This window comes from Elephas maximus, chromosome 17, assembly GCF_024166365.1.
Source record: "Elephas maximus indicus isolate mEleMax1 chromosome 17, mEleMax1 primary haplotype, whole genome shotgun sequence".
Lineage (NCBI taxonomy): Eukaryota > Metazoa > Chordata > Mammalia > Proboscidea > Elephantidae > Elephas > Elephas maximus.
Window position 1 is genome coordinate 45,539,359 of NC_064835.1, and position 18,470 is coordinate 45,557,828.

Consider the following 18,470-nt stretch of genomic DNA (forward strand, 5'->3'; position numbering starts at 1 on the left):
GGAGCCAGTCCATCTGTGGTAGTGCTGGATGACATACAACGTCCTTCTCTGATTTATCGTGAACTGCGCTTTTGCCAGTTGGTTTCATGTACATTTTCTACACCATGTTCTGTAGACTTTCAGTCAGGTCCACGTGACACCAGGTAATCATTTCATTTTCTGCTTAGTTTAGGCTTGGTTGGATTCTCTTGTTTGCAATCAAAATCCCTGAATGATAAGAATATAATATTTGACAGTATTAGATCTTCATCAATGTTTTTTCACCTTGAATATTAATGTTTATAGTAACCATTTTGCATTTCTGATTTCTGGAGTTGAAAAGAAAAATCTCATCAGTATACTGTTCATTTTTGTTGTTGTTGTTAGGTGCTGTCCAGTCAGTTCCAGCTCTTAGTGACCGTACGAACAACACAATGAAACACGGCCCAGTCCTAGGCCATCCTCGTAATCCTTCTTATGCTTGAGACCCTTGTTGCAGCCACTGAGTCAATCCATCTCGTTAAGGGTCTTCCTCTGTTTTGTTGACCCTCTACGTTATCAAGCATAATGTCCCTCTGCAGGGCCTGATCCCTCCTGAGAACATATCCAAATTATGTGAGATGAAGTTTTGACACCCTCCCTCCTAAAGATCACTCTGGCTGTACTTGTTCCAAGGCAAATTTGTTCCTTTGGAAGTCCATGTTATGTTCAACATTCTTCGCGAACACAATAATTCAAAGGCATCAATTCTTCTTTGGTCTTCCTTAGTCATTGCCCAACTTCCACATGCATAGGAGGCAATTGAAAACATCATGGCCTGGTTCAGATGCATCTTAGTCTTTAAAGTGACCTCTGCGCTTTTTAACACTTTAGAGAGGTCTTTTGCAGTCAATTTGCCCGGTGCCATGCATCCTTTGATTTCTTGAATGTTGCTTCCATGGGCATTGATTACAGATCCAAGGACAGTAACATCCATGACAATTTCAGTGTTTTGTCCATTTATCAGGATGTTCCTTATTAGCCCAGTTGTGAAGATTTTTGTTTTCTTTATGTTAAAGTGTAATCCATACTGACGACTGTTGTCCTTGATATTCATCAGTAAATGCTTCAAGTCCTCTTCATTTTCAGCAAACAACTTTGTGTCATCTGCATCATGCAGGTTGCTAAAGAGTCTTCCTCCAATCCTGATTCCTCATTCTTCTTCATATAATCCATCTTCTGAAACTAGTTGCTTAGCATAAAGCCTGCATAAGTATGGTGAAAGGATACAACTGTGACACACACATTTTATGACTTTAAACCAGGCAGCATCTCCTTATTCTCTTTGAATGACTGCCTGTTGACCTATGTACAGGTCCTCATGCACACATTTAGGTGTTCTGGAATTCCCATTCTTCGCAGTGTTATCCATAATGTGTTACAAACCACACAGTGGAATGCCTTTACATAGTCAAAAAAACACAGGTAAATATATTTCTGGTATTATCTGCTTTTAGCCAGGATCCATCTGACATTAGCAATGATAGCCCTTGTTTCAGGTTGCTGTCTGAATCTGGCTTGCATTTCTGGCAGTTCCCTGCCAATATACTGCTGTAGCCACTTTTGAATGAATATTGTTCGATGATTTCCACATTCAGCTGGATTACCTTTCGTGGGAATAGACATAAATATAGACACAGTCTTAAAATTCTGACCTTTAGAAAGAAAAACCTTTCTGTCATTCTGTATCCTTCTAGTAGTTTATGGAGTAAATGTCGTTCTACATCTTTCTGTTTGCTGTTTATTATTAAAACCCAACTTATAAAATTCCTCAAAATCATTTTTCTCAACAAAAAGTAATTGCGGAAATTCAGCGGTTGAGGAATTAGCATCTTGTGTCTGCTATACATTTACAAAAGTCTTTCTGGAAGCTGGAACACCAGCATCTTCACCAATTCTTCTCAGCCACACTCGCCCTGAGGACATCTATAGAGAATGATATTTCAACTCTCTTAATTCAAGGAGAACCGTAAGTAGTAAAATGAGAAGCATGGTGTTGGGAAAGTGGGAAAATACTAACTGCTAAATATCACCAAATATTATCCTGATTAAATATACATAACCTCCAGATGTATTCAACTTGTGTTTCCCCTGTCTGTGTCAAATGTCTTCCTGTCATGCTGACTAAATTTAACTGACAAATGTACACAGGCAGGAGGATTAGGATGAGCTCTCAGTCAGGTCTCCTGACATCTGGTCTAGTTGCTCAGAGGTACTTGTACCTCCTCCATCCTCCCTGCTTTCTCTGCCATGTCAAGACTGGTGGAGCTGACCGGCCACGAACAGGCAGTGTCTGAGGTGAAACAGAGGCACTCATGGCCCAGAGTCCTCAGCTGCAACCCATTCCCCTGAGGTCTCCAAACTCTTCCTCTTAGCAGCCTCAGAGGATCTGCTTGGACTGCTCATCACACAGGCAACACATTTAGGAAGCTGGGCCACCCCAAGCAGAGAGGTTTGCTTGCACGGCTGTATCACTGCAGGAGGAAGATGTACACTTTGCTGGCAGTAATAAACTGCAATATCCGCAGCCTCCACCTGTTACCGCAAATTGCGGATTTGAGCCTCCTGCCGCAAGCCAATAGTGAGACAGGGGGAGGTAAGCGGCAAGACGATTTTACTGAACACCGTGTTCAAGAGACAGAGGGGGCAAAGTTGCCCCCAGATTATGTCTGCCCCTAGAGGGCTACAGAAGTGTTTTATAGGGAGAGGGTCAGCGTTTAGAAATTCCCAGGAATGTTGATTCTTCTTTGAGGGGGACATAATGACCCAGTGACTTATTGTTGACGTCTTGGAGTCCTCTTTACGCCGTCCTGGTTTCGGTTACTGGATGGGTCCGGGTTTTGCTCAATTATCTCGGGTCCTGATGGTATCACTCATTGTTTTTCTCACCTTGGAGAGAAGCATGATTTAATCAACAACAAGAATCTTGATTACCTCGTTTTTCTACAATGGAATTTGTTTTTCTACAATGGAACAATTATGAGACAGATTCCGGAGCAAATAATCGACGTTTTTAAAGACTAAATATTTTACTCACAGCTTATACAGCTAAACTGGAAAATATATTCTCTCTTATTTTAATACTAAAACACTACAGGCAATGTATTTTCTCTACTTCAATCCCCCTATTTCTGAAGCTTTCTCAGTCTTGGGAAATGGAGCGCCGCTCAGTCTGGCTGTTTCCTGCTGAAGAGGGGCATGAAGTCAGGGAATGTTTATTTAGGGTGGGTCTTAGAAGTAGAGTTAGTATAAAAGGCAATGGTGTCTTATTGAATCAGATGGTGAACATCCCCTTGGTTGACTGGAGAATTCTCTCGGCCAATTAGGGCAAATGTATTTCTTGCTTTTAAGGTGGTCTCAGTTCCTTGGGCCCAGATTTTTAGAAAACAGGGAACACAAATACACATCATTAAAATTACAATTCCCAAGGTGACAAGAGGGACTAACCGAGATTCTATGGATGGGAATAGATTCGAGATCCAATGCCACAGTCCACTTGCCCGTGCTATGGGATTTGTCCATTCAGCAACTTTGTGGATTGCTTTTAATCTGATGTCCACTTCCTCCAAAATGTTAATCCAGGTACAACAAGTCTTATTAATTATGGCGCAAACACCCCCTGATTCTGCCAATAAGAAGTCCAGCGCAATTCTATTGTCTAAGACCACTTCAACCAGGGAATTTAAGGAGGCTTGCTGGGCCTTCAGGGCTCTTTCTGTACCCATGGCTAACAAATGGATTGTATCCGAAAGGTTTTGAAAAGCCATTTCCGAATGGTACATGCCTAGTCCGGGGATTATGGTCTTCAGACACCACCAACCAAAACCAGTTTTTTTTACGACCAGGTTACTCCAGCCAGTTTCAGAGAGGAATGAGTAGTCAGGAGGAATTCATATGGTCCCAACCAGATGGGGGCCAGTTCATCTTCTAGATGTTGATTTTTCTAAACCTTTAACAGGACCCAATCCCCTGGCTTGAACCTATGAAGAGGCACATTAGAGGGGGAAGACAAATGGGAAGAGGCATATTTGTCAATGGTACTTGTAACTGCTCCTAAGGATTGGACCCAATCTCTCTTTTCAACTTCTGTCATGACAGAGGTGTGGAAAGTTGACCCTTTTAGGAATGGTCTCCCATATATAAGTACATAAGGACTCAACTTAAGCCCACTTCGAGGGGCCACCCGAATCTGAAGTAGGGCAATTGGTAATACTTGTAACCAAGTGGAGTGGGTTTCTTGGCAAACTTTAGCTAGAGTCTTTTTCAAAGTATGATTTATCTTTTCAGTCTTTCCAGTAGATTGTGGTCTCTATGCTGAGTGCAGTTTCCAGGTGATGTCTAAGGCCTTATTAAGTTCTTGATTTACCAGGGCCACAAAGGTTCCCCCATTGTCGCTCTGAATTGAGAGTGGCAAACCAAATCGGGAAATAATCTCTTTGAGTAATGCCTTAGTCACTTCTTGAGCTTGTTCAGTCTGGCAAGGAAAAGCCTCTACCCTCCCAGAGTATGTGTCTACAAAACCCAGTAAATATCAGAAGTTTCCAGGTGCTCGAGGCATTACTGTAAAATCTACTTGCCAATTTTTTCCCATGTTCATTCCTCAGTGCTGGATTCTTGGCTCTGCTGTGTGGGGTACCATCTTTGGATTGTTTTTAGCACTTAACGGACATCTTTGGTGACCTCACATACTGTCTTAAGAATCTGTGGTACCCAACAATTTGTTGAACCCATTCGAGACTTGGGTCTCTTCCACACTGCGTGCTTTCGTGCAGAGTTGATATTATATTATATTGTACACTTGGTCTTCTGGTAACTATTTATTCTTCAGAATTAGTCAGCCATCTAGGGTGTGGTGAAGACTGAAACCTCCACTCTTGGAGGGGCAGCCTCCAAGATATTTGTCAGGGTTACCACTGTATATCCTGCCGCTCGACGTCCTTCATGCATGAAGCTACTTCCATCTGTGAATATTTGAATGTCAGAATCCTGCGGTGGGACATCAGACAGGTCAGACTTACTTGAATAGACTTCTTCAGTGACCTCTACACAGTCGGTTATTGGCGGATCCTCAGATACTGGCAGTAAGGTAGAGGGGTTCAGGGAGGAGACAGGTTTTAATACAACATTAGGGGTATTTAATAGGATGGCCTAGTACTGCCCCATGCGGCCTGCTGTAAGCCAGAACCCCCCTTTTTTGTTCTAAAAGAGGAAGAACTGGGTGTGGGGTATTTACAGTCACCTTTTGGCCAAGTGTGAACTTTTCAGCTTCCAGGAGCAGATCGCAGGTTGCAGCCAACGCCTGTAAACACTGTGGCCATCCCTTAGCAACAGTGCCCAATTGCTTTGAGAAGTATGCCACAGGGCGCCGGGCTGGGCCCAAAGTCTGACTCAGAACTCCCACAGCAATCCCCTTCCTCTTATGCACAAACAGTTCAAAAGGTTTTTGTAAATCAGGCAGTCCCAACGCTGGGTCCGTCATTAACTTATATTTAATTTTTTTCAAAGGCTTCCTCCAGTGTCCAAGATAAAGTCTATGGGGCATCCTCCCACCTTAAAGTCACCCGGGGCTCACGGAGGGAGATGGCCAATGGCGATATGGGTCCTGGCTTCGTTCCTCCGATTCATCTCTAGGGGATGATGCTTCCTGGTAAGCCTGTAAGGTGGCTGGCTGCACCGATTTCTTTGGGCTATTGGGACACTCGCGTTTCCAGTGCCCACGCTTTTTGCGATATGCACACTGGCCTGACCCCAAAGAGGGTCTTGGTCTATGTTCTGGCCTTAACCACTTTCTAGGCCCCTTCTCTTTCTCAGAATTCGGAGGTGACAGCGCAGCAGTGAGTAAAGCAGCCTTCTGTTTCGTTTTTTGCTTTTCTTTTTGTTTGGCTGCCTAGTCTCTGTTATTACATAATTTAAAAGCAATTTCCAGCAGCTGTCCCATAGGCATGCCCAAACCTCCTTCTAGCTTCTGTAACTTTTTACGTATGTCTGGGGCACTTTGGGTAATGAAAGTCATATTCAGAAGTATGGAATTTGGGGGGGTCTCAGGGTCTATATCCGTATATTGCCGGAAACCATTTGTCACCCTCTCCAAAAAGGTGGAAGGGTCCTCTTTTTCTCCTTGTATTATGTCTCTCAATTTTTGCAAACTCTTAGGTTTAGGGACCCCAAATTTTGAGCCCACAGTAAGACAATTCTGATATAGTTGAAGTCGACCCCGCCCATCAGCGCTATTATGATCCCGTCCCGGATCTGGGGTAGGGACAGCTTTCACACCTGGGGGCCTTGATTCATTTAAAAAAAAAAAAAAAAAAAATTTTTTTTTTTTTTTAAATCATGTAGTGTGTCTGCCTCCTTTTGTGCCTGTTCTAACACCATCCGACGCTCTTCTACAGTAAGGAGAGTAGTTAGAAAGTTTGTATATCTGCCCAAGTAGGGCGGTGAGTTGAGAACAGAAAGAAAAAGTTCAGTCATGCGATTAGGGTTGCTCCGATATGGCCGGTGTGATTTTTCCAATTATATAAGTCAGAGGTGGAAAATTGAATATATCCCAGTATCGGCCTCCGGGGACAGCCTGCTTCATCCACCCCCGCTAGTGCCTCTGGAAGAGGATATCCTCCTGCCTGGTGGTCCGGAACTCCCTCACTGAAAACTGTATCCTGTCGGGTATGAGAAGGGGAAACCATACCTGAAGACGTGTCTCCACCGCCCATCTCCTCCGTGTCTCCCCTTTCTGCTCCCCTCGTTGGACTAGTACTAGAGTCTGGTTCTGGCCCTGGTGGGGAAGTGTGCGTTCTCCTCCTCCGACACCGTCCTCCTCCACCAGCGGCATCAACGCCACCATAAGGAGGAGTTGGGGCCGCAGCGGAAACCAGAGCCCATCCCTCCAGCAAGGGGTCCTCACGGGAAGAATCACAAACCACTTTTGGTTTCTCTTTGCCTTGAAAAAGAACTTGGTTAGAAGGGTGCATATTCTGATATAGTGACATAAAAGCTTGAACCTAAGGGACTCCGCCTCATTTCTTTTCTTTTCTAAAAAACAGGCCCAATTGAAAAATTGTATTAAAGTTGAATGACCCAAACCTAGGCAAAGCTTCCTGACTTGCCAATTTATCTTGTGGTCAAACACTATTGCATAGAAAAATCATCTTTTTAGTCATTGGGGCATAACTATAGCACCCCCAACTGGTCCGAATGCATGCCAAGTGGGGCTCTACCAGTATGGAGGATCCCCCTCCCATCCCTGGTCCCTGGTGTAGTTTCTCAACAGTGATGGAAGGACGGGCCCTTCTCCTTTCTGCTTGAATGCAATCTGTGTCCCAATCTACTTGAAATTCAATCTCTGCTGTTATCAACTTAATTTCAGTTAAAATGCCCCTGATGCTGATTTTTGGTCCCCAATTCTCACTGAGAAGGTTTTCCAACAACACCTGAGCTTGATATGCTACTGAAAATTTATGAAACCAGTCATCATGCTCAGAAAACTGGGACCAAAAGTATTCACGGATTTGGGAACAGGTTGTATACAGATAGGGGCTGACACGACGACCGAGACGGTGCAGTACCTCACATGCCTCAGTTGGACACTCTCCATCAGTCAAGTTCAAGCGAAGTTCCCACATTCACACATATACATACACACATACGCACACACACGTGCAACAACTACTTGGCGGGCCTCACATTCACCCTCGGCAATCTCAACCTCCCAGACAATCCCTAGAATGAAAGAGGTAAACTTGACAGCCTCAGCTGCCTCAACCTCCTAGCCAATCCTAAGAATGACAGAGGGAATCTTGACAGCCTCATTCACACACCCAAAAAACTAAAACCAAGACTCTAGAGCCACCAAGAGTCCCTTATACGAACTTACTCACAGGGTCAGTCATCGGAAACAGCACTGGCTTCAGAAACCAAGAGTCTAAGCCCCCTCTGGGCTTTCTCTATCTGCTCTGCCCCTGAGACCAACAGGGAGAGGATTCGCAGACTCGCCCCAGGAGTTTTTCCTTAGCCAATCTTGCGCCCTGCTTAGCTTGTTTCTGCGCGGTTAGGGACCTGCAGTGTCACTGCGAGAATAAGGACCCTACAATGTTTCCCTTATGAGGTTAAAAAAAAAACCCTCCAGCAGCCACTTAAGGGTTAATTGGCCGGTCCTAGCCCCACCCAGGGCCACCACCTCTCAAGGGACAAAATGCCCCACTCTGGGGGCCAGAATTTGTTACCTCAATTTGCAGATTCCAGCCCCTTGCCTCAAGCCAATAGTGAGACAGGAGGAGGTAAGCAGCAAGAGGGCTTTACTGGACACCCTGTTCAAGAGACAGAGGGGGCAAAGTTTCCCCCAGATTCAGTCTGCCCCAAGAGGGCTACAAAAGAGTTTTATAGGGAGAGTTTAGAAATTCCCAGGAACGTTGATTCTTCTTCGAGGGGGACCTAATGACCAAGTGAATTATTGTTGACGTCTTGCAGGCCTCTTTACACCAGCTTGGTTTCTGTCACTGGATGGGTCCAGGTTTTGCTCAGTTATCTCTGGTCCTGACGGTATTGCTCATTGTTTTTCTTACCTCAGAGAGAAGCATGGTTTAATCAACAACAAAGATCTTGATTACCTTGTTTTTCTACAATGGAATTCGTTTTTCTACAATGGAACAATCGTGAGACGGATTCCAGAGCAAATAATCCACGTTTTCAAATACTAAAAGGTTTTATTCAAAGCTTATACAGCTAAACTGGAAAATATATTCTCTCTTATTTTCATACTAAAACACTACAGAAAATGTATTTTCTCCCCTTAGACACCACCCTTACTCTGGTCACCGCCATGATCCAAGGTAAAGGGAGCTTCCCTGTGGTGTGGCATGAACCACCTTTTATCTCTCAAGAGAAAAAAGGAAAGGGAAGCAAGCAGAGAGTTGGGGACCTCAGAGCACTGAGCAAACACCACCTAGAGCAAGGGTGCTCTCTTTGGACCTTGGGTCCCTCGGCCTGAGAAGCTCCTACAGCAGGGGAAGATTGATGACAAGGACTCTTCCTCCAGAGCCAATAAAGACAAAAACCTTTCTCCTGAAGCCGAAACCCTGAGTTTGGACATGAAACCTACTAGAGTGTGAGAGAATAAATTTCTCTTTGTTGAAGTCATCTACCTGAGGTATTTCCGTTATAGCAGCACTAGATGACTCAGAGTACTTCTAGAAATTTGTATGTTGACCCCTCTACAACAGCTCTTAGGCCAAGGGGAGAATGGACGGTCAGTAATAAGTCAAACATAATCAAATCAATTTGAATCAAAACGAATTGAATTAAACAGGATAGAATGAAATAATATATTAAGATAAAATGAAACCAAATCAAACCAATTTGAGCTCCCGAGAATAGTCAGGGGATAAAACCAGGAAGTTGAACAAAAATTTAGAGGCTATAAGAACTGGATAGAAACTTACTCGGGCAGATCTCACTCCTCTTTCATATTCTTTTCCTTGGAAGTTAGGAACCTCCTTGTTTAGTTCTCTCATAGGCGAATATCTTGGCAGCCCTGGGTGAAATTTGAAATTGATTATGAGAATTAATCTTCATCGTCCATCCCAGAATGCACCAGCAGTATTTATTTAGGGCAAAGTAAAGGTTCAAGTAGTCCCTGGGCGGCACAAACAGTTTGCACTCACCCACTAATCCAAAGATTGGTGACTCAAACCCCCCCAGTGGTGCCACCAAAGAAAGGCCAGGAAATCAGGTTCCATAAAGATTACAGCAAAGGAAACCCTGCGGAGCTCACTTCTGCTGTGACTCACATGGGGTAACCATTATTTGGAAGGACCACGAAGAAAACGGGTTTGGGATTTTGTTTTCAATTATTTTTGTTTTTGAAAGGGCAAAACTTGTTGATTATATGAAAAGGAGTATAGCAAATGTTTGCTTGTCAATAATATTTCTGAGTAGCAAAAGAGCAATATCTTTTGTTTCTGCCCTGGTATTAAAGTTACAAGATTCAGTAAAACTGATGTACCTTGGATTCAAACTATACAATTAATATCGGTAGTAACAGTAGCTCTTCTACCCTCAGAATTTGTACAGAAAAAGATAGTGGAAAACCTCTTAGAAAAGTTGCCCGAGATTAACGTTTGCAGGCAAACAGAGAGAGGGGGAGAGGAAAAGGGAGATGGAGAGAGAGGAAGAATTTGACCCAATGGCAATGAGTTTGGTTTGGTTTTCTTGGTTTTATAAGGAGTCAGGCAAACAGAGAGAACATTTTGGACTGCAAACTGAAACAGCAGAAACATGTGAAGAATTTGACCTGAGTGCCCCCTAGTGTCCTGCTGACTTAGGACCAAAAACCAAGAACCAAATTTATGGAGGAGTGGAATGCGGCTTTTAGTGGAATCACCCCACAAGGTTACCAAGGAGTACCTGGTGGATTCTAATTGCCAAATTTTTGGTTAGCACATGAACTCTTAACCACTACATCACCAGGGCTTCCTAAATACAGAAGAAGTACAGAATCTACACTCTCCAATTTTTGGCCCTCCTAACAAGGAACCCCGGTTTTGCAGTCGTTAAAGTGCTTGGATGGTAATCAAAAGGTCTGTGGTTTGAACCCACTATCCACTCTGCAGGAGAAAGGTGGGGCAGTTCTCTTCCGTTAAAGATTTAAACATTTGGAAACTCTATGGAGCACTTCAACTCTGTCCTAGAGGGCCGCTATGAGTCAGAATCAACCCAAGGGCAGTGGGTTAACTAGAGCACCTGCTTCCATAAAGAAACCCTATGGGGCAGCTCTACTCTGTCCAAAAAGGTTTCTATGACTCGGAATTGACTCAACAGCAGCAGGTTATTGAACTAGAGCTCAGGAGGCCCTGGGTGGTGCAAGCAGTTCAAACACTTGGCTGCTGAGCAAAAGGCTGGAAGTTTGAGTCTCCAAGAGGCTTATCAGGAGAAAGGCAAGTTGGCCTGCTTCAGACCAGTCAGCCATTGAAAACCCTACGGAGCCCAGTTCTACTCTCACACACACGGGGTCACCAGGGGTCTCAGCTGACAACATGGCAACTGGCTAAGTAGAGCACGAATCCAGGGATCAAGTCGAGATGAGCTCGGGGGTCTGAAAACGACCCGGAGGCTCTTCCTGGGATGCCAGGCAACATGTTGGCTGAGGTCTGGTGGCTGATGTCCCCTAGTTGAAGGTGATGTTAAGCTTTTATTTCTGAGAACTGTCCTCTGTAGCTGGCACAAAATGGCGTGAAATATTGTCTCCACAGTAAGATAAATACTGCGTGCCCCATAGGCAAGGTGTAAGGGGGAATATACATTCTACCTCAGCCCCTTTACTGTGTGCCTTTTTTCTTAAAGAAACACCTGGTAGGCCTTTTTGAGTTCTGGACCTTCATTCTACCCCTAGGTACACTGGTGTGACCCATACACCAGGTCCGTGGAGTTGGCCAGCGTTAAGAGGGCCTCTGAGTAGCAAAGGCTCTGTAGGAGCTCCAGCATGCAGTGTGGATATAGGATATTGAACAAGGCTATAAAAAAAAAAAAATTTTTTTTTCATCAACCATGCTGACATAACTGACACTTAGAGGACACTCTCCAAACAGCAGAAAATGCTTTTCTTTTAAAACACCTGCTAAGATAGACAATGTTATGGCCTATAACATCTCTCAATCAAATTCAATGAGTTCCAATCATCTGAATCATGGCCCTTCAGCTGCTGGGGACTCTCTCCCAGGGAGACAGCCAGGGGTTCTGGAGACTGCGTCACCGCCATCTGCTGGCAAGAACCTGCAATGACAGGCACATGGGATGATGCAGAGATGCTGTGCAACCAGGGATCCAAGAAACAACCAAACCAAAATAATCTCTATCTGCGATAGGCGGACAGGCCTGTGTTGCTGGTAGCATTTATTTCATATCTCATTTTAAAATTGTAGCTCTGAATGGCAGGATTACTCTGAAGGGAAAACTCCATCTATAGGCTTGCAAATATCCTCTTCCCTGGAACAGAGCAGAGCAGGAGCCTGAGGTTCTGGATGGTGTCACCATCCTGCAACTTCTCTCTCGTGTGATGTTGTTCAGGTTCCACTCTTCAGAAAAGGCTCCATTTATGAGGCTCAGGTCAGCAGGGTTGAGTCCAGGGTCAGCAGGGTTGAGTCCAGGGTGGGGTGGTGGGGAGGGGACTTTTATGGCAAGAACCAGAGAGTTTGATGGTGAAAGTCGCAGAGCACAGGGTTGTGGTAAAAAATCTATAGGTGCTCTTTTCTGACTTCCTGTTTGAATACGGTAGTGAAGGGCACCTATGATCTTTGATTATCTTCCCCAGATGAAGATTTAACTAATGATGTGGAGCTAATGATTTGTGCTGAAAGGTTAGCAGTTCGAATCCACCCGTGGGGCCTTGGAAGAAAGGCCTAAAAATGCACTTCTGTAAGATGAAAAGCCATTGGCTGTTGACTTGATTCTGACGCATGGTGACCCCACGTGAGTGAATTGTATTATTTTCAATGTTTCATTTCTCAGAAGTAGATTGCCAGGTTTTTTGTTTATTTTATTTGGTTTTGAGGCTACTGTTCTTTGACTAGGAGCTGAGTGCATTAACTGTTAATATAATTTTTAATTAATTAATTACTTTTTGATTGTTTCATGCATGATAGTGAATATTGCCCTAGTTATTCCATCTAGCCTACAAGTGGAAGTCTGTCTTCCACCGAGTTTTAAAATTTTGGTGGCTCTATTTCTAATTTGTAGAAATGCAACTTATTCTTCTTCAGATCTGAAGTGTCCCCATTTTTGTTTCCTCTACCTTCCATACAGTGTTAAGCTTCTCATCTGTTTCTTTGAATAAACTCGTATAACGCCCAAATGTGAAGTATGAACAGAACTCCTTTTGTTCCCTGTTATTTCTGTTGCATCACATTTGTATTCATATCATGTTGATGTTCTGCATCATGAAATTGGCTTCAACTGATAGTGACCCTCTGTGTACAACAAACAGAAACACCCCCTGGTCCTGAGCCGTCCTCACAGCCTTTGCAATATTTGAGCCCAATGTTGCAGCCACTGTGTCAATCCATTTCTTTGAGGCTCTTTCCCTTTTTCTCTGACCCTCTACCTTATGACGCATGATCTCCTGCAAGGGCTGGTCCCTCCTGATAATATACCCAAAGTAAGAGAGATGAAGTCTCACCTTCAAGGCTGAAGAGTCCCAGGCCCACCGAGGCCATCCATACCTGGAATGAAACTCTTTGAAGAGTTGGCATTCAATCACAGCTTTACAAAGAAATTGTGCTTGTTTTTCCCTCTCCAGTTCCACAAATGATTCTAGAGCCCTCTTATCAGGTCCTACTCACTTTGGCATGATAGATTCCACTTTCTCTTTGGTTCACACTTCCTTCGTGATCTGAGCCCTCCTGGACCCTTGCTCAATATAGGCTCCCTGAGGACTTTCAATGAGAGTAAATTCGGGGCCAGTTTTCCATATTTCTGGCCCGTCCGTAGCCCTGGAATCCAATCTCAAGTGCTTGCAGTGTTTTCAGATATCCTTCAGGATGTGAGTATCTTCAGAGCTCAGGCATTTTTTAGCTATAAAATTTTATCAATCATTGAGGCAAAAATTTCCCATATTCTTTCATTTCTTTGTTTTTTTTTTTTTTTTTTTCCAGTATGTTTTATTATTTCACAAAACTGTTGATTTGAGGAAACTAGTCCAACATTTACTGCGTTTCTGGGGTTTTAGTCCAACATTTATGGAACTTGAACACATTTAAAATTGTTTTTAAGTTAAAATTAAATTATAGGTTTTTCAAGCAGTTGTGGTGGGCTGTTAACATAAAGGTTGGCAGTTCGAACACACCAAGTGGTACCCAGGAAGAAAAGTATGTCAGTTTCCTTCCATAAAGAATACAGGCAAGATAAGCCAATGGGACAGCTCTACTGTGTGACACATGCATTTGTCATGAGTTGGAATCCGCTGGACTGCACTTTTTTGTTGTTGTTTTTGAGAGATACTAGAGCATCTATGACTCTGCTTTGTATTTTCTAGTCATGAAATTATACTTTATGTGATATATTTGGCTCTTGAAGTACATTGGCTAGTTTCACAACCTGTCGCCCATGTAATTTGCTTTCCATTCACTGACTGCTTTGCATAGGCCCCTCCAACACCGGGCTGGCTGCTCAGACACTATAAACAGGGCCTTTGCTATGGGAGCTGATCTGCATCAGGCAGGCAGGGGCAGCAAGATGGTGCCACACACTCTGGTCCTCATGTCCCTATTGCTTTTGGCCTCTGGTGAGAAATTGAAAGTGTTTCCATGTCTACAGAGTAGTATCTTTCTAGAGTTGAAAGATGATTTTAACATATAGTGGGAAATGACAGTTATTTGCAAAATGGAACCCATTATTTGCTGATATGTAATATCACTAGATGTTTTGGTATAAATGGTATATTTTAATGCATGTGTAAAAAAGAGTGTGTACATATGTATGCGTGGTAATTGCCTACTCTGATTGCAGGTGCCAGTGGGGACATTGTGCTGACCCAGTCTCCAGCCTCTCTGGCTAAGTCTCAAGGAGAAACGGTCACCATCAACTGCAAGGCCAGCCAGAGTGTGAGCAGCTACTTAGCCTGGCACCAGCAGAAACCAGGCCAGGCTCCTAAGCTGCTCATCTATGGTGCATCCAGCCGGGCATCTGGGGTCCCTGACCGGTTCAGTGGCAGTGGGTCTGGGACAGACTTCACTCTCACCATCAGCAACTTCCAGGCTGAAGACGCCACAGGTTATTATTGTCAGCAGGGTAATAACCCACCCCCCACAGTGCTTCAGCCTCAAACACAAACCTCCTCCTGAGGGCTACAGGCCAGTGAGTCTTCACTGCACCAGCTGCTTCCTTTCTGCTTAGCCCTGAAAATCCATGCTTCCTCTGTCTGCCCCAAAGGCCACATCTATTGACGAATTTCCTGGAGTATTTGCAGGTTCCAGGAGAAAGTTAAGACATGTGGCTTCCTCTGGATCCCCTTTTGTGGTAAATTATAGAGAAAAGAATGCTCTAAAAACCTCTTGTAGGCTTTCTCAGGAGTTTTCATATCACAGGAACCTGCTAGTTTCACAAGGATACAGCACATGACTGATCTGGGGAAGGGCCCAGTGAGTTTTATACCCTGAAAGATTAGTTCTGTCTTCCTTGTGCTTTCTTTACTCTAAAACATTCTCATTTTAATTCCTGATTTTGCTGGACTCTTTCCTTTCTGTGCAACTACCCCTCACAGCTCTGGACCTAACCCAGTATTCAATCTGGGCCCTTCATGTTTAAAGCTTCCCTCACAGAAGGTAATCTTCCTCTCTTTCTTTTTCCTTCCATGGATTCTGTTTTCCAGCCAAGCCTTCCTGGGCAATACAAACGAAGTTGTTTTCCTGCTCTGAGCTCCCATTTTACTGCCCTTTTCTCCTCTCTCCATTTCTCTCAGTGGCACACAGTCTCTCAAAGGCCAGTCTCTAACTCATTAACCCTATCACTCTAGAAACAGGGGCCACCTCTTACATGTTCTTTTTCATTACTTCCTCTTTAAATTAACCCCTTGGGCCCCCAAGATTAATTTTGTGACTGAAGGAAATCATGTTTCTTTCTTCTTGTTAGTTGTCATCTTGTCAGCCCCTGAGTCATGATAACCCAACGGAAAATAAGCCCTGACTACTGTCATCCGTAGGGTGTTCACTGGCTGATTTTTCAGAACACCAGGCCTTTCTCCCTAGTCGCTATTAGTCTGAAAGTGCTGCTGAAACCTGTTCAGCATCACAACAACATGCATAGAGGAAGTGAGGTGAATGAGGTTTGTAGGTCCCTCCTCAGGTTTATGCAGAAGCCAGCCTAAGTAGTGTTTCCAGTCAGTGTAGAGGAGACTCCGACTGGCCCTGCAGCTAATGGAGACTTTCTCTCCTGGGAGACAGCAGAGATTCTGGCACCTAGTGAGCAGGATCTGCCCGCTGGAACCTAAAAAGACAGACACCCGAGGATGATCAAGAGATACTGCGCAATCAGGGATAGAAGGGAAATCAAACCAAAAATGGTCTCTAACTGGGAAAAGTCGACAGGCCTGTGTAGCTTGTAACATTTATTTCACATCTCTTTTCAAATCGTAGACCTATCTGAATAGGAGGATCACTCTGGAGAGAAAACTCCATGTCTAGGTTTTGTCTCACCTGGAACACAGCAGAGCAGGAGCCTAGCATCTGGGTGGTGCCCGTCGTGCAGCTTCTCTTTGTGTGATGTTGCTCAGATTCCATCCCCCAAGAAAATCTATTTCATAGCTCTTTTTTTTCCTTTTCAGTCTGGCTGTGGTAACTCCGGTTGCACAGTGCTTAAGAGCTATGGTTGCTAACAAAAACGTTAGCTGTTCGAATCTACGGGCCTCACCTTGGAAACTTTATGGAGCAGTTTTAGTCTGTCCTATATGTCACTATGTGTTGGAATCAACTCAGTGGGAAAGGGTTCCATTTTTTTGTTGTTGCTGTTGAGAAAATACACAAGAAAGCACGCACTGATTCAACACTTTCTATACTTCGTAGCTTTTTATGAGGTTCAGGTCAGCAGGTGTGAGCTCAGGTTGGGGTGTGCCAAGCGAACATTTATGCAAAGAACCACAGAGTGTAATGGTGAAATTCTTACGTCAAACGATTGTGGTTCAAAAACTTCTAAACTTCATGTTTCTTACTTTTTGAATAGGGCAGTACTATTTGAATATGGCAAATATAGTTTTTTTGGATTCTCTGATGACAACAGTTATATTTCAGTTTTCCTACCATAATTGCTGAAGGTGCCTGAGTAGTGCACAGCTACTAACCTAAAGCTTGGCAGTTGGGACCCACCCAGCGGAGCCACAGAAGAAAGGCTTAGTGGTCTGCTTCCATGAAGATTACAGCACAGAAAAGTCTATGGAGCTCAGGGCTGCTCTGTAACTCATGTGGTTGCTAGGAATTGGAATCAAGTCAACGGTAATGGGTTTGATTTTGGCTGGTTACACTTTCTGGAAATATAAATACATACTTGAAGAGCACTTATTGAAACTGTTCCTGAGGAAATGGTACTAATGCTCAATTCACAGAGTCAACAATGTTTGCAAACAGAATGGTAGCAGAGACCTCCAACACCCAATGTTCCATCGCTGGTGTCCAGTGGTGGTGGAGCCAGTCCATCTGTGGTGGTGGTGGGATCACATAAAAACAACTTCTCTCAATGATTTATCGTGAACTGTGCTTTTGCCAGTGGGTTTCATGTACATTCTCTACACTATGTTCTGTAGACTTTCAGTCAAATCTCCATGTCACCCAGTAATCATTTCATTTTCTTCTTAGTTTACACTTAGTTTGTTTCTTTTGTTTGGAATCAAAGTCTCTGACTGATAAGAATATATTTCAATATTTGACAGTATTAGATCTTCGTCACAGTTTTTTTCACCTTGAATATTAATGTTTATATTAACCATTTTACATTTCTGATTTTTGGAGTTACAAAAAAATAAAAACTCATCAGTCTGTTGCTCATTTTTGTTGTTGTGTTGTTAGGTGCTGTCCAGTCTGTTCCAACTCTTAGCGACCGTATGAACAACACAATGAAACACTGCCCAGTCCTAGGCCATCCTCATACTTCTTGTTATGCTTGAGCTCATTGTTGCAGCCACTGAGTCAATCCATCTTGTTGAGGGTTTTCCTCTGTTTTCTTGACCCTCTACCAAGCATAATGTCCTTCTTCAGGGACTGATCCCTCCTGAGAACATATCCAAAGTATGTGAGCGGAAATTTTGCCACCCTCTCTCCTAAAGATCACTCTGGCTGTACTTCTTCCAAGACAAACTTGTTCCTTCTGGAAGTCCATGGTATCTTCAATATTCTTTGCCAACACAATAATTCAAAGGCATCAATTCTTCTTTGGTCTTCCTTATTCCTTGCCCACCTTTCACATGCATAAGAGGCGATTGAAGACATCATGGCTTGGTTCAGGTTCATCTTAGTCTGTAAAGTGACCTCTTTGCTTTTTAACACTTTAGAGAGGATTTTTACAGCCAATTTGGCCAGTGCAATGCATCCTTTGATTTCTTGAATGTTGCTTCCATGGTCATTGATTATGGATCCAAGGACAGTGAAATCCATGACAATTTCAGTGTTTTGTCCATTTATCAGGATGTTACTTCTTGGCCCAGTTGTGAACATTTTTGTTTTCTTTATCTTGAAGTGTAATCCACACTGAAGGCAGTGGTCCTTGATCTTCATCAGTAAATGCTTCAAGTCCTCTTCATTTTCAGCAAACAACTTTGTGTCATCTGCATCATGAAGGTTGCTAAAGAGTCTTTCTCCAATCCTGATTCCTCATTCTTCTTCATATAATCCATCTTCTCAAACTATTTGCTCAGCATATAGACTGAATAAGTATGGTGAAAGGATACAACTGTGAGACACACATTTTATGACTTTAAACCA

The 18,470-nt window shown here is 43.5% G+C and overlaps 1 gene segment (V, D, J or C); it reads left to right on the top strand.

Annotated features, from left to right (window-relative positions):
* Positions 1-14,238: 14,238 nt before the first annotated feature.
* On the top strand, positions 14,239-14,846 carry LOC126060249 (immunoglobulin kappa variable 3-15-like). The segment is given in 2 exon segments: positions 14,239-14,287; positions 14,512-14,846. Coding segments are annotated over 2 exon segments (384 nt in total).
* Positions 14,847-18,470: the final 3,624 nt, after the last annotated feature.